The sequence below is a fragment of the Scyliorhinus canicula genome, chromosome 11 (assembly GCF_902713615.1).
Source record: "Scyliorhinus canicula chromosome 11, sScyCan1.1, whole genome shotgun sequence".
Lineage (NCBI taxonomy): Eukaryota > Metazoa > Chordata > Chondrichthyes > Carcharhiniformes > Scyliorhinidae > Scyliorhinus > Scyliorhinus canicula.
This window is the reverse complement of record NC_052156.1, coordinates 94,085,130-94,106,775: the sequence shown is the minus strand read 5'-3', so window position 1 is coordinate 94,106,775 and position 21,646 is coordinate 94,085,130. Positions and strand designations below refer to the sequence as shown.

Sequence of the window (21,646 nt, the reverse complement as noted above, 5' to 3'; positions counted from 1 at the left end):
TAACTTCACTAACCTGCCCCTACCAACACTCTGTAACTTCACTAACCAACCCCTACCAACACTCTGAGGGATAGTTATGCAAGGCTGAGGAAACAAGGTTCAGACAGGGCGCTGGAGGGATACAAGGTAGCTAGGAGGGAACTGAAGAAAGGGATTAGGAGAGCTAAGAGAGGGCATGAAAAATCTTTGGCGGGTAGGATCAAGGAAAACCCCAAGGCCTTTTACACATATGTGAGAAATATGAGAATGACGAGAATGAGGGTAGGTCCGATCAAGGACGGGAGCAGGAGATTGTGTATTGAGTTTGAAGAGATGGGAGAGGTCTTGAACGAGTACTTTTCTTCAGTATTTACAAATGAGAGAGGCCATATTGTTGGAGAGGACAGTGTGAAACAGACTGGTAAGCTTGAGGAGATACTTGTTAGGAATGAAGATGTGAAATGAAAATGAAATCAAAATCACTTATTGTCACGAGTAGGCTTCAATGAAGTTACTGTGAAAAGCCCCTAGTCGCCACATTGCGTGTTGGGCATTTTGAAAAACTTGAGGATAGACAAGTCCCCCCGGGCCTCTTGGGATATATCCAAGGATTCTCTGGGAAGCAAGAGATGAAATTGCAGAGCCGTTGGCAATGATCTTTTCGTCCTCACTGTCAACAGGGGTGGTACCAGGGGATTGGATAGTGGCGAATGTTGTGCCCCTGTTCAAAAAAGGGAATAGGGATAACCCTGGGAATTACAGGCCAGTTAGTCTTACTTCGGTGGTAGGCAAAGTAATGGAAAGGGTACTGAGGGATAGGATTTCTGAGCACCTGGAAATACACTGCTTGATTAGGGATAGGCAGCACGGATTTGTGAGGGGTAGGTCTTGCCTCACAAGTCTTATTGAATTCTTTGAGGAGGTGACCAAGCACATGGATGAAGGTAAAACAGTGGAAGTGTACATGGATTTTAATAAGGCATTTGATAAGGTTCCCCATGGTAGGCTTATACAGAAAGTAAGGAGGCATGGGATAGTGGGAAATTTGGCCAGTTGGATAACAAAATGGCTAACCGATAGAAGTCAGAGAGTGGTGATTGATGGCAAATATTCAGCCTGGAGCCCAGTTACCAGTGGCGTACCGCAGGGATCAGTTCTGGGTCCTCTGCTGTTTGTGATTTTCATTAATAACTTGAATGAGGGAGTTGAAGGGTGGGTCAGTAAATTTGCAGACGATACGAAGATTGGTACGAAGATGAGACATAGATAGGATGCAAAGCTGGGCTGAGAAGTGGCAGATGGAGTTTAATCCTGAAAAGTGTGAGATTGTCCATTTTGGAAGGACAAATATGAATGCGGAAAACAGGGTTAATGGTAGGGTTCTTGGCAATGTGGAGGAGCAGAGAGATCTTGGGGTCTATGTTCATAGATCTTTGAAAGTTGTCACTCAAGTGGATAGAGCTGTGAAGAAGGCCAATGGTGTGCTAGCGTTCATTAGCAGTGGGATTGAATTTAAGATCCGTGAGGTGATGATGCAGCTGTACAAAACCTTGGTAAGGCCACATTTGGAGTACTGTGTGCAGTTCTGGTCGCCTCATTTTAGGAAGGATGTGGAAGCTTTGGAAAAGGTGCAAAGGAGATTTACCAGGATGTTGCCTTGAATGGAGAGTTGGGCTTACAAGGAAAGGTTGAGGGTGCTAGGCCTTTTCTCATTAGAACGGAGAAGGATGAGGGGAGACTTGATAGAGGTTTATAAGATGATCAGGGGAACATAGAACATAGAACAGTACAGCACAGAACAGGCCCTTCGGCCCTCGATGTTGTGCCGAGCCATGATCACCCTACTCAAACCCACGTATCCACCCTATACCCGTAACCCAACAACCCCCCCCTTAACCTTACTTTTTAGGACACTACGGGCAATTTAGCATGGCCAATCCACCTAACCCGCACATCTTTGGACTGTGGGAGGAAACCGGAGCACCCGGAGGAAACCCACGCACACACGGGGAGGACGTGCAGACTCCGCACAGACAGTGACCCAGCCGGGAATCGAACCTGGGACCCTGGAGCTGTGAAGCATTTATGCTAACCACCATGCTACCGTGCTGCCAGATAGATTAGACAGTCAAAGACTTTTTTCCTCGGGTGGAACAAACCATTACAAGGGGACATAAATTTAAGGTGAAGGTGGAAGATGTAGGGGGGATGTCAGAGGTAGGTTCTTTACCCAGAAAGCAATGGGGGCATGGAATGCACTGCCTGTGTAAGTAGTTGAGTCAAAAACATTAGGGACCTTCAAGCGGTTATTGGATGGATACATGGATTACGATAGAATGCTGGGGTGTAGATTGATTTGTTCTTAATCTAGGACAAAAGTTCGGCACAACATCGTCGGCCGAAGGGCCTGTTCTGTGCTGTATTTTCTATGTTTCTATGTTTCTATATTAACCAACACCTACCAACACTCTGTAACTTCACTTCACTAACCAACCCCTACCAACACTCTGTAACTTCAGTAACCAGCACCTACCAACACTCTGTAACTTCACTTCACTAACCAACCCCTACCAACACTCTGTAACTTCAGTAACCAACACCTACCAACACTCTGTAACTTCACTTCACTAACCAACCCCTACCAACACTCTGTAACTTCACTTCACTAACAACCCCGACCAGCACTCTGTAACTTCAGTAACCAGCCCCTACCAACACTCTGTAACTTCACTTCACTAACAACCCCGACCAACACTCTGTAACTTCACTTCACTAACAATCCCGACCAACACTCTGTAACTTCACTTCACTAACAATCCCGACCAACACTCTGTAACTTCACTTCACTAACAACCCCGACCAACACTCTGTAACTTCAGTAACCAGCCCCTACCAACACTCTGTAACTTCACTTGACTAACAACACCGACCAACACTCTGTAACTTCACTTCACTAACAATCCCGACCAACACTCTGTAACTTCACTTCACTAACAACCCCGACCAACAATCTGTAACTTCAGAAGGCCAACTATACCAAAATTCGGCAGGAGCTGGGGAATGTGGATTGGGAGCAGCTGTTTGAAGGTAAATCCACATTTGATATGTGGGCGGTTGATTAGAGTGAAGGACAGACATGTCCCTATGAAAATGAGGGATAGAAATGGCAAGATTAGGGATCCATGGGTGACAGGTGAAATTGTGAGACTAGCTAAGAGGAAAAAGGAAGCATACATAAGGTCTAGGCGACTGAAGACAGACGAAGCTTTGGAAGAATATTGGGAATGTAGGACCAATCTGAAATGAGGAATCAAGAGGGCTAAAAGGGTTCATGACATATCTTTAGCAAACAGGGTTAAGGAAAATCCCAAAGTATTTTATTCATATATAAGGAGCAAGAGGGTAACTAGAGAAAGGATGGCCCACTCAAGGACAAAGGAGGAAAGTTATGCGTGGAGTCAGAGAAAATGGGTGAGATTCTTAACGAGTACTTTGCATCGGTATTCACCGAGGAGAGGGACATGACGGATGTTGAGGTTTGGGATAGATGTTTGATTACTCTAGGTCAAGTCGGCATAAGGAGGGAGGATGTGTTGGGTATTCTAAAAGGCATTAGGTGGACAAGTCCCCAGGTCTGGATGGGATCTATCCCAGGTTACTGAGGGAAGTGAGAGAGGAAATAGCTGGGGCCATAACCGATATCTTTACAGCAGCTTTGAACATGGGTGAGGTACCGGAGGACTGGAGAATTGCTAATGTTGTCCCCTTGTTTAAGAAGGGTAGCAGGGATAATCCAGGTAATTATAGACCGGTGAGCCTGACGTCAGTGGTCGGGAAGCTGCTGGAGAAGATACTGATGGATAGGATCTATTCCCATTTGGAAGAAAATGGGCTTATCAGTGATAGGCGACATGGTTTTGTGCAGGGAAGGTCATGTCTTACCAACTTAATAGAATTCTTTGAGTAAGTGACAAAGTTGATCGATGAGGGAAGGGTTGTCGATGTCATATACATGGACTTCAGTAAGGCATTTGATAAGGTTCCCCATGGTAGGCTGATGGAGAAAGTGAAGTCTCATGGGGTCCAGGGTGTACTAGCTAGATGGATAAAGAACTGGCTGGGCAACAGGAATCAGAGAGTAGTAGTGGAAGGGAGTTTCTCAAAATGGAGAACTGGTACCAGTGGTGTTCCACAGGGATCCATGCTGGGATTACTGTTGTTTGTGATATACATAAATGATCTGGAGGAAGATATAGGTGGTCTGATTAGCATGTTTGCAGATGACACTAAGATTGGTGGAGTAGCAGATAGTGAAGGGGACTGTCAGAGAATACAGCAGAATATAGATAGATTGGAGAGTTGGGCGGAGAAATGGCCTGTTCCTGTGCTGTAATTTTTCTTTCTTGTTCTTTGTTCTAACCAGACCCTACCTACACTCTGTAACTTCGCTAACCAACCTCTACCAACACTCTGTAACTTCACTAACCAGCCACTACCAACACTCTGTAACTTCACTAACCAGCCGCTACCAACACTCTGTAACTTCATTTCACTAACCAACCCCTACCAACACTCTGTAACTTCACTAACCAACTCCTACCAACACTGTAACTTCACTAACGAAATACCACCAACACTTTGTAACTTCACAAAAAGACCTATCAACATTTTGTAATGTCAATAACTAACCCCTATTAATTAACTATCCACTACCATTCCTCGATAGCCGCACTAACTAACTCCTACCAGCGTTCTATAACTTCACGAACTAACCCCTACCAACGATAATAATAATACTCTTTATTAGTGTCACAAGTAGACTTACATTAACACTGCAATGAAGTTACTATGAAAATTCTCTCGTCGCCACATTCCGGCGCCTGTTCGGGCACATAGAGAGAGAATTCACCTAACAGCACATCTTTCGGCACTTGTGGGAGGAAACCGGAGCACCCGGAGGTAACCCACGCTGACATAGGGAGAACGTGTAGACTCCGCGCAGGCAGTGACCCAAACCGGGAATCGAATCTGAAACCCTGGCGCTGTGAAGCAACAGTGCTAACCACTGTGCTACTGTGCCGCCCCTAAATAACCATTACTAACTCTCTATAACCTCACTAACTGCTGCACACCCTCTATAACCTCACTAACTGAGCCTAAGCAGCTTTGTATCACCTCACCAACCCATACAACTCCCTATAACTCCATTAAGCCCAAAGTCCTCTTTAACCCTGCCAGTTGTCACAATGAAGAGTGTCCATGTGAATCTCTGTGTCTGGGTTTCATGTGAGTGTACATGGTGGAGGAATCAGTGCTGGGGTGTTGTGTAAACTAGGCCCCCACTCCCTCTCTCAAATACCAACCTTCTCCTTTATTCTTTCAGCTCTCCACATCCAACAGGAGCCAGCTGTTTGAAATCCACTTGAGGCTGAGTGGGGAACGAGAGAAATATATTGACAATCCGAGCACCACCTCAGGTTTTGTTAATTTATTATCCAATGTCAGTGAGAGATCTATTGGTTGTTGGGGGCTGGGCAGGCAGTTTGGTTCAGACTGAACTTCCTCGACCTTATTGTTGGCTGTTTACCTGATGTAATTTGTAGCTACAGATCCGGAGCGCAAACCAACCTCCATTACATCCGAGATTGCTCCTTTAACATGGAACACTTACTAACTTGCACAGTAGTAGGGTATTCAGCTCATTTTGTCAGTGCCAGATCATTGGTACCATTGATTGGATAGAGTGGTGGAGGAATTCAGTGATTGGCTGAGACAGGCTAGACAGCAGCTGACAAGTGACCCCACTCACCTGCTCAGTATAAAGAACAAAGAACAATACAGCACAGGAACAGGCCCTTCGGCCCTCCAAGCCTGTATTGGTCATGATACCAACCTTGGCCAAAACTCTCAGCACTTCCTAGTGCCGTATCCCTCTACACCCATCCTATCCATGTGAAATTAAATGAAATGAAAATTGTTTATTGTCACAAGTAGGCTTCAATGAAGTTACTGTGAAAAGCTCCAAGTCGCCACATTCCGGCGCCTGTTCGGGGAGGCTGGTCCGGGAATTGAACCGTGCTGCTGGCCTGCCTTGGTCTGCTTTAAAAGCCAGCGATTTAGCCCAGTGTGCTAAACCAGCCCCTAATTTGTTCAGATGCCTTTTGAACGCCGTTAACCTATCTGTTTCCACAATCTTCCCTGGCAACGCGTTCAAGGCACTCACCACCCTCTGTAAATAAACCTGCCTCTCACATCTCCTCTAAACTTTGCCCCATGGACCTTAAACCTATGCTCCCTGGTGACTGACCCCTCCAGCCTGGGAAAGAGTGCCTGCCCATCTGTGCCCCTCATAATCTTGTAGACCTCTATCAGGTCACCCTCAACCTCCGTCTTTCTAATGAAAACAGTCCGAGTCTATTCAGCCTCTCCACAAAGCTGACACCCTCCAGACCAGGCAACATCCTGGTAAACCTCCTCTGCACCCTCTCCAAAGCCTTCTTTTCCCTCAGCCGCCCCGCAAGACGCGGCGGCTTGATCTTGCGGGGCGGCGGAGGGAAAAGAGTGCGTCCGTTACGGACGGACGGCGAGCACCGATCGCGGGCCTATGTCCCCCTTGCCACGGCTGTGGTACTGCCATGCCAATCAGGCCCCCAGATGCCCCAAACGCATCTGGCGCCCGTTTCACGACGGCAGCGAGCAAGTTTGTTTGCTGCCGTGTTGAAACGGGCGTGAAGGCCCGGCCGCTCGGCCTCGGAGAATCGCCGCTCGCCGTAAAAAACGGCGAGCGGCGATTCGTGGGGGGGGGGGGGGGGAGAATAGCGGGAGGGCGTGAAAAATGTCGTGAGGCCCTCCCGCTATTCTCGCACCCGGCGTGGGGGGTGGTGAATCGCGCCCGGAGTGTCTCTGCATTTCACATGCTGGTGTTTCACTCCCTAACTACACTGGCCCAGGTCTGGTTATTCACTTCAAATAATCACTGTGCTGCTTAAATATGCAACTCAGGGTCCTGCGGCACTCATTGGAGCCCGCTGGTTAAAGTCAGATATCAATGAAAAGGTACACTTGCCCTGGTTTAGCAGCTAGTAACTAGCCTAATGGGCTGCTCAGAAATGGCTTCCTGTTATCGAAAGGCCTGGAAATCTGTCTTCCTCCGATGACCAACAGTTCCAGTCTGCTATGGATGGACCAGTCCTCCACTCCTGAAAGGGTGTCAGGCGCAGTGTCCCAAGCTCATACCACGCTCTCTAATCAGTCAATTCCAGCCTATTCGGCACCCAGGGGGTTCACATAAAGGTCCGTCTCTCCCCAATCCCCTCACAGCCTCTCCCCAATCCCCTCACAGCCCCTTCCGCATCAGCCGGCGTGACGCACGGGGCCGCGCTCCTAGTCCCGCCCGGGGGGGGGGGGGGGGGGGGGGGGGAAATAGGCCCCGGAAGTGGGCGTGAAGGCTGCCATGGGTCACGGCCTGTCCCACGGCAGCCTTTACGATTCTCCGCATTTACGGAGAATCTCGCCCTCCATTATTCTGCAAGGTCATTCTAATCAATGCAATACTATCTGGAATTAACTGAGTTACTCCAATCAAAGAGTGACAAGATTAGTTCCTGTGTAGAACTAGCAGCCAATCCTGAAACAACAGAGGGCTATCTTCAAACATCAGACATTAACCCCCTGCTGTACATGTCCTGGGAGTGTTTGATGGTGACAGTGTAGGGGGAGCTTTACTCTATATCTAACCCCGTGCTGTACATAGAACATAGAACATAGAACGATACAGCGCAGTACAGGCCCTTCGGCCCTCGATGTTGCACCGACATGGAAAAAAAAACTAAAGGCCATCTAACCTACACTATGCCCTTATCATCCATATGCTTATCCAATAAATTTTAAATGCCCTCAATGTTGGCGAGTTCACTACTGTTGCAGGTAGGGCATTCCACGGCCTCACCACTCTTTGCGTAAAAAACCCACCTCTGACCTCTGTCCTATATCTATTACCCCTCAATTTAAGGCTATGTCCCCTCGTGCTAGCCACCTCCATCCGCGGGAGAAGGCTCTCGCTGTCCACCCTGTCTAACCCTCTGATCATTTTGTATGCCTCTATTAAGTCACCTCTTAACCTTCTTCTCTCTAACGAAAACAACCTCAAGTCCATCAGCCTTTCCTCATAAGATTTTCCCTCCATACCAGGCAACATCCTGGTAAATCTCCTCTGCACCCGTTCCAAAGCTTCCACGTCCTTCCTATAATGAGGCGACCAGAACTGTACGCAATACTCCAAATGCGGCCGTACCAGAGTTTGGTACAGCTGCATCATGACCTCATGGCTCCGGAACTCAATCCCTCTACCAATAAAGGCCAACACACCATAGGCCTTCTTCACAACCCTATCAACCTGGGTGGCAACTTTCAGGGATCTATGTACATGGACACCGAGATCCCTCTGCTCATCCACACTACCAAGAATTTTACCATTAGCCAAATATTCCGCATTCCTGTTATTCTTTCCAAAGTGAATCACCTCACACTTCTCCACATTAAACTCCATTTGCCACCTCTCAGCCCAGCTCTGCAGCTTATCTATGTCCCTCTGTAACCTGCAACATCCTTCCGCACTGTCTACAACTCCACCGACTTTAGTGTCGTCTGCAAATTTACTCACCCATCCTTCTGCGCCCTCCTCTAGGTCATTTATAAAAATGACAAACAGCAACGGCCCCAGAACAGATCCTTGTGGTACGCCACTCGTAACTGAACTCCATTCTGAACATTTCCCATCAACTACCACTCTCTGTCTTCTTTCAACTAGCCAATTTCTGATCCACATCTCTAAATCACCCTCAATCCCCAGCCTCCGTATTTTCTGCAATAGCCGACCGTGGGGAACCTTATCAAACGCTTTACTGAAATCCATATACACCACATCAACTGCTCTACCCTCGTCTACCTGTTCAGTCACCTTCTCAAAGAACTCGATAAGGTTTGTGAGGCATGACCTACCCTTCACAAAACCATGCTGACTATCCCTAATCATATTATTCCTATCTAGATGATTATAAATCGTATCTTTTATAATCCTCTCCAAGACTTTACCCACCACAGACGTTAGGCTCACCGGCCTATAGTTACCGGGGTTATCTCTACTCCCCTTCTTGAACAAAGGGACCACATTTGCTATCCTCCAGTCCTCTGGCACTATTCCTGTAGCCAATGATGACCTAAAAATCAAAGCCAAAGGCTCAGCAATCTCTTCCCTGGCTTCCCAGAGAATCCTAGGATAAATCCCATCCGGCCCCGGGGACTTATCTATTTTCACCTTGTCCAGAATTGCCAACACTTCTTCCCTACGCACCTCAATGCCATCTATTCTAATAGCCTGGGTCTCAGCATTCTCCTCCACAATATTATCTTTTTCTTGAGTGAATACTGATGAAAAGTATTCATTTAGTATCTCGCTTATCTCCTCAGCCTCCACACACAACTTCCCACCACTGTCCTTGACTGGCCCTACTCTTACCCTAGTCATTCTTTTATTCCTGACATACCTATAGAAAGCTTTTGGGTTTTCCTTGATCCTACCTGCCAAAGACTTCTCATGTCCCCTCCTTGCTCGTCTCAGCTCTCTCTTTAGATCCTTCCTCGCTTCCTTGTAACTATCAAGCGCCCCAACTGAAACTTCACGCCTCATCTTCACATAGGCCTCCTTCTTCCTCTTAACAAGAGATTCCACTTCTTTGGTAAACCACGGTTCCCTCGCTCGACCCCTTCCTCCCTGCCTGACTGGTACGTACTTATCAAGAACATGCAATAGCTGTTCCTTGAACAAGCTCCACATATCCAGTGTGCCCAACCCTTGCAGCCTACTTCTCCAACCAACACATCCTAAGTCATGTCTAATGGCATCATAATTGCCCTTCCCCCAGCTATAACTCTTGCTCTGCGGGGTATACTTATCCCTTTCCATCACTAACGTAAAGGTCACCGAATTGTGGTCACTGTCTCCAAAGTGTTCACCTACCTCCAGATCTAACACCTGGCCTGGTTCATTACCCAAAACCAAATCCAAAGTGGCCTCACCTCTTGTTGGCCTGTCAACATATTGTGTCAGAAAACCCTCCTGCACACATTGTACAAAGAACGACCCATCCAATGTACTCGAACTATATCTTTTCCAGTCAATATTAGGAAAGTTAAAGTCTCCCATAACAACTACCCTGTTACTTTCGCTCTTTTCCAGAATCATCTTCGCCATCCTTTCCTCTACATCTCTAGAACTATTAGGTGGCCTATAGAAAACTCCCAACAGGGTGACCTCTCCTTTCCTGTTTCTAACCTCAGCCCATACTACCTCGGAAGAAGAGTCCCCATCTTGCATCCTTTCTACCACCGTAATACTGTCCTTGACTAGCAGCGCCACACCTCCCCCTCTTTTGCCCCCTTCTCTGACCTTACTAAAGCACCTAAACCCCGGAACCTGCAACAACCATTCCTGTCCCTGCTCTATCCATGTCTCTGAAATGGCCACAACATCGAAGTCCCAGGTACCAACCCATGCTGCCAGTTCCCCTACCTTATTTCGTATACTCCTGGCATTGAAATAGACACACTTCAAACCACAGACCTGAACACTGCCGCCCTCCTGCGAAGTCAAAACTGTGCTCCTGACCTCTCTACTCTCAATCTCTCGCACCCCAAAACTACAATCCAGGTTCCCATGCCCCTGCTGAATTAGTTTAAACCCCCCCAAAGAGTACTAACAAATCTCCCCCCCAGGATATTGGTGCCCCTCAGGTTCAGATGTAGACCATCCTGTCTATAGAGGTCCCACCTTCCCCAGAAAGAGCCCCAGTTATCCAGAAATCTGAATCCCTCCCGCCTGCACCATCCCTGTAGCCACGTGTTTAATTGCTCTCTCTCCCTATTCCTCATCTCACTATCACGTGGCACGGGCAACAACCCAGAGATAACAACTCTGTTTGTTCTCGCTCTGAGCTTCCATCCTAGCTCCCTAAAGGCCTGCCTGACATCCTTGTCCCCTTTCCTACCTATGTCGTTAGTGCCAATGTGGACTACGACTTGGGGCTGCTCCCCCTCCCCCTTAAGGACCCGGAAAACACGATCCGAGACATCACGTACCCTTGCACCTGGGAGGCAACATACCAAACGTGAGTCTCTCTCGCTCCCACAAAATCTCCTATCTGTGCCCCTGACTATTGAGTCCCCAATTACTAATGTTCTACTCCTTTCCCCCCTTCCCTTCTGAGCAACAGGGACAGACTCCGTGCCAGAGGCCCGTACCCCATGGCTTACCCCTGGTAAGTCGTCCCCCCCACAAGTATCCAAAACGGTATACTTGTTACTCAGGGGAACGACCGCAGGGGGTCCCTGCACTGACTGCTTCTTCCCAGTCCCTCTTACAGTTACCCATCTATCTCCAGTCTTTGGTGTAACTACTTCCCTGAAGCTCCTATCTATGACCCCCTCTGCCTCCCGAATGATCCGAAGTTCATCCAGCTCAAGCTCCAGGTCCCTAACACGGTTTTTGAGGAGCTGGAGTTGGGTGCACTTCCCACAGATTAAATCAGCAGGGACACTGACGGCGTCCCTCACCTCAAACATTCTGCAGGAGGAGCATTGTACTGCCTTCCCTGACATCCCCTCTAGATTAAAAAAAAACAAGAAAAAGAAAAAGAAAGGAAGAGCTTACCTGATATTACCTCAAACCCTGATCCCGCTGAAAGGTAAGCAAATTTAAAGGCACTCACTCACCTTCACGACAGGCCCCTGCTCCCGCTTCCCAACCACCGTGGGGTGGGGGGGTTGGTTAGAGGAGGAGGTAGGGTGGGAAACACTCACAAAGTGTTTCGGGTTTAACTGTCAGTTGCCAACAGCCCCTCCACAAACCACCTTCAACTTAGGCTGACCGCACTGCACGTATGCAAATTTCCCCAGAACAGCTGATCAGTAGCTCTGCTCTGCTGCCCTCTGCTGGTTGCTTGCCTTTACTCAAACTCCTTGGGTCTTGGGAGTTTGTCCTGGGAGTGTTTGTTGGGGACAGTGCAGAGGGAGTTTTACTCTCTATCTAACCCAGTGCTGTACCTGTCCTGGGAGTGTTTGATGCGGACAGTGTAGAGGGAGTTTTACTCTCTATCTAACCCAGTGCTGTACCTGTCCTGGGAGTGTTTGATGCGGACAGTGTAGAGGGAGTTTTACTCTGTATCTAACCCCGTGCTGTACATGTCCTTGGAGTGTTTGTTGGGGACAGTGCAGAGGGCATTTTACTCTGTATCTAACCCCATGCTGTGCATGTACTGGGAGTGTTTGTTGGGGAGAGTGCAGAGGACAGTGTAGAGGGAGTTTGACTCTGTATCTAACCCCGTGCTGTACCTATCCTGGGAGTGTTTGATGGCGACAGTGTAGGGGGAGCTGTACTCTCTATCTAACCCCGTGCTGTACCTACCCTGGGAGTGTTTGTTGGGGACAGTGCAGAGGGAGTTTTACTCTCTATCTAACCCTGTGCTGTACCTATCCTGGTAGTGTTTGATGGGGACAGTGTAGAGGGAGTTTTACTCTGTATCTAACCCCATCCCGTATCTGCCCTGAGATGGTTTGATGGGGACACTGTAGAGGGAGCTTTACTCTGTATCTAACCCTGTGCTGTACTTGTCCTGGGAATGTTTGATGGGACTAGAGCGGAATCTGGAACTACAAAGGGTATGGTGTTGGGAATCGCAGTTTGAGTTTCCTGGAGATGAGATTGGGACATTCATACTGGTTTTGGGTTTGCTGTTACTCAGTGCTGAGGATCTGTACATGAAGATCTGTGTGTAGTTTATTAAACATTCTCCAAAAGTGCGAAACTGTTAGCAAAGCTCATTAAACAGGCGGATGTATATATAGATCCCCCCCGAGGACAGCACTAACTGGTACAGTTTTGATGTGTTTCTGCAGTGGAAGTGTACAACTGTGAGAGTGGGAGCAGTGACTGCTCAGCTTGCTGGGGTCGGCAAGACCAAGGCCATCAGTGTGCCTGGTGCAAGAGTACACAGAGCTGTAAACTGCAGCATGATTGCCGACAGATTCAGGACAGCTGCCCTGCCCCCGAGATCCAGCAGGTCAGTACTCATCCCAAAACACAACCTTTCTGTGTTCCCACTTTCCTCTTTGCTCGTGCTATTGGCTTGAGGTTTCAGGCAAACAGACTGTGATCATTGGCTGGGGCCGCCTGCTACAGGGCAGTATGCGTGCAAAGGTGTCTGTCTGCACATGTGTTTGCTTCTGCATGTGTGTGCATGTGTATACGTGGAGATCTATGAAGGGGTTTCCTCGTGTTAAAGGCATGACCATCACTGAATCCCCCATATCAACATCCTGGGGGTTAACATTTACCACATTTGAACTGGACTAGCCACATAGATACTGTGGCTACAAGAGCACGTCAGAGGCTGGGAATCCTGTAACTCACCTCCTGACCCCCCCCCCCCCCCCCCCCCCCAAGCCTGTCAACCACCTACAAGGCACAAGTTAGGAGTGTAATGGAATGATCTCCACTTGCCTGGATGAGTGCAGCTCCAACAGCTCAACACCATTCAGGACAAAGCAGCCCACTTGATTGCTCCTCCTTCCACAAACATTCATTCCCTCTACCACCGAGTAACAGTGGCAGCATGTGTACAATCTACAAGATGCACTGCAGTAACTCTGCAAGGCTCCTTAGGCAGCACCTTCCAAATCCACATCCACCACTGTCTAGAAGGACAAGAGCAGCAGACACCTGGGAACCCCACCACCTGGAGGTTCCCCTCCAAGTAACTCACCATTCCTTCTCTGACACTGGATCAAAATCCTAAAATTTCCTCCCTGACAGCACGGTGATGGTACCTACACCACATGGACGACAGCGGTTCAAGAATGCAACTCACCCCCACCTTCTCAAGGCCAAATAGGGATGGACAATAAATGCTGAACTAGCCACATCCCAGGAACACATTTCTATAATTAGGCGTTTTCAGCTGTCCCTGGTTAACTGGAGCTGTGTGAGAGGGAGGCAGCTGACTGAAGGGTTTGTGTCTTTCAGATCGAGCCGCTGACTGGTCCTGTAGTTGGAGGGACTCTCCTCACAATACGAGGCAGGAACTTGGGTCGCAGATTCAGTGACATAGTTGATGGTGTTCACATTGGTGAAATATCATGTACCCCTGTGCAGGAGAGTTACATCGTATCGGAGCAGTAAGTAAACTGACTATTGTTTCTTCATTTTACACCTCCTCACTGCAGCATGGGGATTAGGGAGGGGCTGTGAGGGGATGGGGGAGGGGCTGTGAGGGGATGGGGAGGGGCTGCATAGGGATTGGGGAGGGGCTGTGAGGGGATGGGGAGGAGCTGTGAGGGGATGAGGAGGGGCTGAGGGGATGGGGGAGGGGCTGTGAGGGGATGGGGAGGGGCTGTGAGGGGATAGGGGAGGGGCTGTGAGGGGATAGGGGAGGGGCTGTGAGGGGATAGGGGAGGGGCTGTGAGGGGATAGGGGAGGGGCTGTGAGGGGATAGGGGAGGGGCTGTGAGGGGATAGGGGAGGGGCTGTGAGGGGATGGGGGAGGGGCTGTGAGGGGATGGGGGAGGGGCTGTGAGGGGATGGGGAGGGGCTGTGAGGGGATAGGAGGACGGGCTGTGAGGGAAAAGGGAGGGGACAGGGAGGGGTTGAGGGCGACGGGCTGTGAGGTGATTGGGAGAGAGGACAGGGAGAGGTTGAGGGGGATGATTTCTGAGGGATGGGGAGGGGACAGGGAGATGGGCTGTGAGGAAAGGGGAGGGGGTTGAGAGGGTGGGCTGTGAGGGGATTGGGGAGAGAGGACAGGGAGGGGATGATTTCTGAGGGATAGGGGAGGGGACAGGGAGGGGTTGAGGGGGACGGGCTGTGAGGGGCTGTGAGGGGTTGGGGGGAGGGGACAGGGAGGGGCTGAGGGGGCGGGCTGTGAGGGGATTGTGGAGGGGACATGAGGGGTTGAGGGGGATGATTTCTGAGGGATAGGGGAGGGGACAGGGAGATGAAAATGAAAATCGCTTATTGTCATGAGTAGGCTTCAATGAAGTTACTGTGAAAAGCCCCTAGTCACCACATTACGGCGCCTGTTCGGGGAGGCTGGTACGGGAATCAAACCGTGCTGCTGGTCTGCTTTAAAAGCCAGTGATTTAGTCCAGTGAGCTAAACCAGCCCCTGTTGAGGGGGATGATTTCTGAGGGATAGGGGAGGGGACAGGGAGGGGTTGAGGGGGACGGGCTGTGAGGGATAGGGGCGGGGTAGGGAGAGGTTGAGGGGGACGGGCTGTGCGGGGATTAGGGAGGGGACAGGGAGGGGTTGAGGGGGACGGGCTGTGAGGGAAAGGGGAAAGGGGAAAGGATAGGGAGGGGCTGTGAGAAGTGTTGATATTACTTTTTGCTGAATGATTGTATTATTGCAGGATTGTGTGTCGTACCAGCCCAGCTGATGGAGAGTTTACAGGCTCAGTGAAAGTGAGCGTGCAGGAGGAAGGGCATTCCAACCAGAGATTCTCATTCCTGGTAAGTAGCAGCATTGGCATCCCCTTAAACAATAGCAAGCTCTCCTGTAACTGGTACAGATTTTAATATCCAATATTAGAAAAAGTAGGCATCACGTATTGTTGAAAAGGACGAACGCCATCTGATTGGTTTACCTGAGACCACAGTCAAAGCAAAGATCAGTAATACATAGCTGCAGCAAAATTAGCTGTGACTGACTCCCCATCACTGGATGCTGGGCCAGAATGTAAATGTTAGTGTTAAGATGGGTAAGAATACACAAACACACATTGCTGATTTGGGAGCGTAGAGTCTGGGCAGGTTCACAAATGGGCACAGAAAGGCTAAGGACTTTTGGAATCCTGAATAAAGGAAAATAAGTTTGATCCCCAGGCGTGAATTTGAAATGTAGAAAGGAGCGGAACAGTGACAGGCAGAGTAAAATAATAACAGTGGAGAGAGAGAGACAACAGACACAGGAGGTGAGGGACTGGGGAGAATAATTCACAGGCTAACAGGAGAGAGGATGGAAGAGAGCCATGGAGGATGGCTTGATGAGGCAGGCAGGACGGAGATTCCGGGATACTTTAAAGGAGGACGTTTCTGTGGAGATAATGATCGGAGTCAGGAAAACCGTCTATTATATCACAGAGAATGCAGGACTTATGAGAAGTTAGTTAAAAACATTGAAGTTCAGTTAAGGGTAAAACATGTTTTGAAGGGAAGAAGGTTAGCATTAAAGATGTTTTGTTCAATCAGGAAGTGCCAAGTTTGTCACAGCAGTCACAGGATGCACTTCAGTGACAATTGATAATGTGCCAATTAATCAGGATGATTCATTCTCACTGCTTAGAGCTCACATTTATTTTAAGCTGAATGAACCAATATATACAATATAAGAATTGAATAGAATTGCATAGAATAGAATAATAGAAAAGTTACAACACAGGCGGAGGCTATTCAGCCCATCTTCACAATGCCAGCCCGAGGAAGCACATTTGCCCTTTCTAATTCCACCTTCCTGCACCCGGTCCATGGCCCTGTAGCTTACAGCACTTAAGGTGCAGATCCAGATACTTTTAAAAAGAGTTCAGGGTCTCTGTCTCCACCACCAACTCGGGCAGTGAATTCCAGACGGCCACTACCCTCTGTGTAAAAAAGCTCTTCCGCATGTCCCTTCTTCACCTGCCACTTATCTTGAATCTATGCCCCCTGATTCTATAATGTTCAACCATAGGAAACATATATAATATTTACAACATACAAAGATTTCCCAGTGATACTAAAGTAATTATTTACACATTTCTTACACAAAAAACTGAATTCAAATGGAAAAACAAGTGAACCCTTCAATTAGGTCCCCTTTTCCCTGGGTTTCTGTGGCTATGACTTATCTTTCATTCTCACTCCACAGTATAAATATTTCCCAATTTCTCTATCTTTAGCTTTGACAAAGGGTCATCTGGACTTGAAACGTTAGCACTTTTCTCTCCATACAGATGCTGCCAGACCCACTGAGTTTTTCCAGCATTTTCTTTTTCGTTTCAAATTCCAGAATCCGCAGTAATTTGCTTTTACCCTCAATTAAATTCACTCCCGGGTATCTGTTATTCTATATATAAACCACCCAGAACACCTCGATTTGATTCCAGTCTGTAACACACTCCCGGGTATCTGTTATTCTATATATAAACACCCCAAACCTCTCGATTAGATTCCAGTCTGTAACTCACTCCCGGGTATCTGTTATTCTATATATAAACCACCCCGAACCCCTCGATTAGATTCCAGTCTGTAACACACTCCCGGGTATCTGTTATTCTATATATAAACACCCCAAACCCCTCGATTAGATTCCAGTCTGTAACACACTCCCGGGTATCTGTTATTCTATATATAAACACCCCAAACCCCTCGATTAGATTCCAGTCTGGAACACACTCCCGGGTATCTGCTATTCTATATATAAACCACGCCGAACCCCTCGATTAGATTCCAGTCTGTAACTCACTCCCGGGTATCTGTTATTCTGTATATAAACCACCCAGAACCCCTCGATTAGATTCCAGTCTGTAACTCACTCCCGGGTATCTGTTATTCTGTATATAAACCACCCAGAACCCCTCGATTAGATTCCAGTCTGTAACTCACTCCCGGGTATCTGTTATTCTATATATAAACCACCCCGAACCCCTCGATTAGATTCCAGTCTGTAATTCACTGCCGGGTATCTGTTATTCTATATATAAACCACCCTAAACCCCTCGATTAGATTCCAGTCTGTAATTCACTCCCGGGTATCTGTATTCTATATATAAACCACCCCGAACCCCTTGATTAGATTCCAGTTTGTAACACACTCCCGGGTATCTGTTATTCTATATATAAAAAACCCTAAACCCCTCGATTACATTCCATAGATCATAGATCATAGAATTTACAGTGCAGGAGGAGGCCATTCGGCCCATCGAGTTTGCACCGGCTCTTGGAAAGAGCACCCTACCCAAGGTCAACACCTCCACCCTATCCCCATAACCCAGTAACCCCACCTAACACTAAGGGCAATTTTTGGACACTAAGGGCAATTTATCAAGGCCAATCCACCTAACCTGCACATCTTTTGGACTGTGGGAGGAAACCGGAGCACCCGGAGGAATCCCACGCACACACGGGGAGGATGTGCAGACTCCTCACAGACAGTAACCCAAGCCGGAATCGAACCTGGGACCCCAGAGCTGTGAAGCGATCGTGCTATCAACAATGCTACCCCAAATCCCTCGATTAGATTCCAGTCTGTAATTCACTCCCGGGTATCAGATATTCTATATACAAGCCACCCAGAACCCCTCGATTAGATTCCAGTCTGTAATTCACTCCCGGATATCTGTTATTCTATATATAAACCACCCCGAACCGGTCGATTAGATTCCAGTCTGTAACTCACTCCCGGGTATCTGTTATTCTATATATAAACCACCCCAAACCCCTCGATTAGATTCCATTCTGTAATTCACTCCCAAATATCTGTTACTCCATATATAAACCACCCAGAACCCCTCGATTAGATTCCAGTCTGTAATTCACTCCCGGGTATCAGTTATTCTATATATAAACCACACTGAACCCCTCGATTAGATTCCAGTCTGTAATTCACTCCCGGATATATGTTATTCTGTATATAAACCAATTGTCTGAATTTTTATTTGAAACTTGATGTGATTTGAACCTATTGTTGATTCTGAAACTGTCTCTGGTTCACGTTAATTCCTTTGAACAAGTTTTGAAATGAAGTGGTGCATTAGATGCTGAAATTTAATTTCTTGTTGTTTGTGTACCTCCATGATTAGAGTCTTATCCTCTGGGATGTGAGCGTAGCTAAATATGGACTCTCGGTTTCTGGGACTCTTCCGGCCAGGTGTGGTCTGTTCCGGGAGTCTGAATCAAAACATAGAACATTCTGGAACATTGACAAAGGGAGGGAGTGTTCTGTGTAAATTCTACAATAACCCAGGGTACAACAGGAAACAACTGGATATTGAGATGTGGAGAATTCTGTTTTAAACCAGCTTTGTAAAAGGAATTGTTTCATGGCCTTTGCATTGTAAGCTATCTGGGGGGAATCTGTGATCCTGGAAGCTGTTGAGCTTATGGCTTTGTGTGTGGGTGTTCGACAAGGAGCCAGCTGGCAGGGAACATTTCACTCACTGCTGCAGTCATGGCCTCAGCATTTCAGCTTGTGCTCAAAGCTAAATAGAAACCCAATCAGTGTGACATACAGGAATGGAGAATGCGTATCGGCGTGAGTGTTGGGGTGGGGAATATCAGATTGGGATGTGCATGGGGAATGGACATTGGGGTGGGGGTGGAGAATGGCCATTGGGATGTGCAGCAGTACTATCTCACAGACCCATGCACATTACTATTCATATTGGAGATGAACTTCGTAACCTTGGGGACCTCAATGAGAATATCCCTAACTTCATACTGTCGATAATTTATCAAGAACAATCTGCAGATTTGTTGGCTGCAGTATGGATTTAACTGGATGTAAAGAGATTGCCCCAGATATCACTCCCACAAATTTTACCCTCACAGCGGCAGGGACCCGGGTTCGATTCCGACCTTGGTCTGTGTGAAGTTTGCATGTTCTCCCTGTGTCTGAGGGGGTTTCCCCCGGACACTCTGGTTTCCTCCCACAGTCCAAAGATGTGCAGATTAGGTGGGGTTATCCGGATAAAACGGGGGAGTGGGGTAGGGTTCTCTTTGAGAGGGTTGGTGCAGACTAGATGGGCTGAATGGCATTCTTCTGCACTGTAGGGATTCTATAATGATTCTAGCTTCGGTTTCTGTTTGTCTTTATCCTGAACAGCTTCCTGAAGTCTACATGATATATCCAGATCGAGGGCCCAGAGCTGGAGGGACCAAAGTTACCATCAATGGTACCAACTTACACATTGGCACTGTTGTGAGGGTTACCATCAATGGCTCCAAGGACTGTACCGATCTAAAGTAAGACATTTAACCATCAGCATTGTGTTCATATCTCGCATCATTGTGCAAAAGAGCATGTGGAATTCAAAATGGATGATCGCAATTGGTGTGGCCATGAAGGCAGTTTTATACATATTTCTATTTTAGCTTAAGCTTAAGCTTTCAAGAAGTCTGAAGGTACCTGTTCAAGATGTGGAGTTGTCACTCTCAGCAACATCAACAATGTATATATAGTGGGCTGGGTTCTCCACCGCCCAATGGGGGAGTTCCCGATGCAGCAGAGAATCCAGCATTGTCAATAACAGCACCAATCCTGTTCCGATGCTCCAGTCCCCGTTGGCGACCGCATCGATGCTCCAGTCCCCGTTGGCGACCGCATCGATGCTCCAGTCCCCGTTGGCGACCGCATCGATGCTCCAGTCCCCGTTGGCGACCGCATCGATGCTCCAGTCCCCGTTGGCGACCGCATCGATTGCTCCAGTCCCCGTTGGCGACCGCATCGATGCTCTAGTCCCCGTTGGCGACCGCATCGATGCTCCAGTCCCCGTTGGCGACCGCATCGATGCTCCAGTCCCCGTTGGCGACCGCATCGATGCTCCAGTCCCCGTTGGCGACCCGCATCGATGCTCCAGTCCCCGTTGGCGACCGCATCGATGCTCCAGTCCCCGTTGGCGACCGCATCGATGCTCTAGTCCCCGTTGGCGACCGCATCGATGCTCCAGTCCCCGTTGGCGACCGCATCGATGCTCCAGTCCCCGTTGGCGACCGCATCGATGCTCCAGTCCCCGTTGGCGACCGCATCGATGCTCCAGTCCCCGTTGGCGACCGCATCGATGCTCCAGTCCCCGTTGGCGACCGCATCGATGCTCCAGTCCCCGTTGGCGACCGCATCGATGCTCCAGTCCCCGTTGGCGACCGCATCGATGCTCCAGTCCCCGTTGGCGACCGCATCGATGCTCCAGTCCCCGTTGGCGACCGGATCGATGTCCGCAATACGCGCCAGAGGGAGGATGTACACAGGTTGGCCACCAGATTCTCCAAGTCCCCGTGAATCTCCGATCTTCCTGGTCGGGATTCACGTAGGTGGGAATTAGTGCAGATATTTTCTGATGTAGACTTGGCACGGCGGACCTCGCGGTGGGCCAAGGGGGTAACTCTTTAAAGGAACTGCCTCAAAGTCCATCGGAGGGCACCCTCTCTCCCACAATGCAACACCTGCCCACCTCACCCCACCAGAACCCCCACATTACAGAGACCCCACCAGAAAATTACCCATTACAGAGACCCCCGCCAGAGATCCACTCATTTCAGAGACCCCAACCAGAGACCCTCATTACAAAGGCCCTGACTAGAGACCCCATAAGAGAGACCTCCACCAGCGACCCTCCAATTTCAGAACACCTCCACCATCGGCTCCCCCATTGTGGGTCGCGGATGGCGGGTTGGATCCGCGCACGGCCGGCGCTATGTTGTACGGCGCGACCGGTGCAGGTCGTCAGCCATGTGCATGCGTGGCCAGCGGTGTGGCCATTCTCCAGCCGCTTTCGGCACAGGTGGCAGGTGTTTCAGTCGGAGCCGGTGCTAGCCCCTTACCAGTACCGGAATCGGTGAGGGGACGGTGCCGATTATTTTCACTTGAA

At 48.7% G+C, this 21,646-nt stretch overlaps 1 protein-coding gene across 1 annotated transcript in view; it reads left to right on the top strand.

Annotated features, from left to right (window-relative positions):
- The window catches only part of plxnd1 (plexin D1), a 185,107-nt gene that overhangs the window by 85,368 nt on the left and 78,093 nt on the right, over positions 1-21,646 (top strand). Inside the window, exons 11-15 of the mRNA XM_038812197.1 lie at positions 5,363-5,456; positions 12,931-13,094; positions 14,057-14,208; positions 15,437-15,536; positions 19,885-20,024. Coding sequence (XP_038668125.1) covers positions 5,363-5,456; positions 12,931-13,094; positions 14,057-14,208; positions 15,437-15,536; positions 19,885-20,024 — 650 coding nt within the window. The remainder of the gene's footprint in view (positions 1-5,362; positions 5,457-12,930; positions 13,095-14,056; positions 14,209-15,436; positions 15,537-19,884; positions 20,025-21,646) is intronic.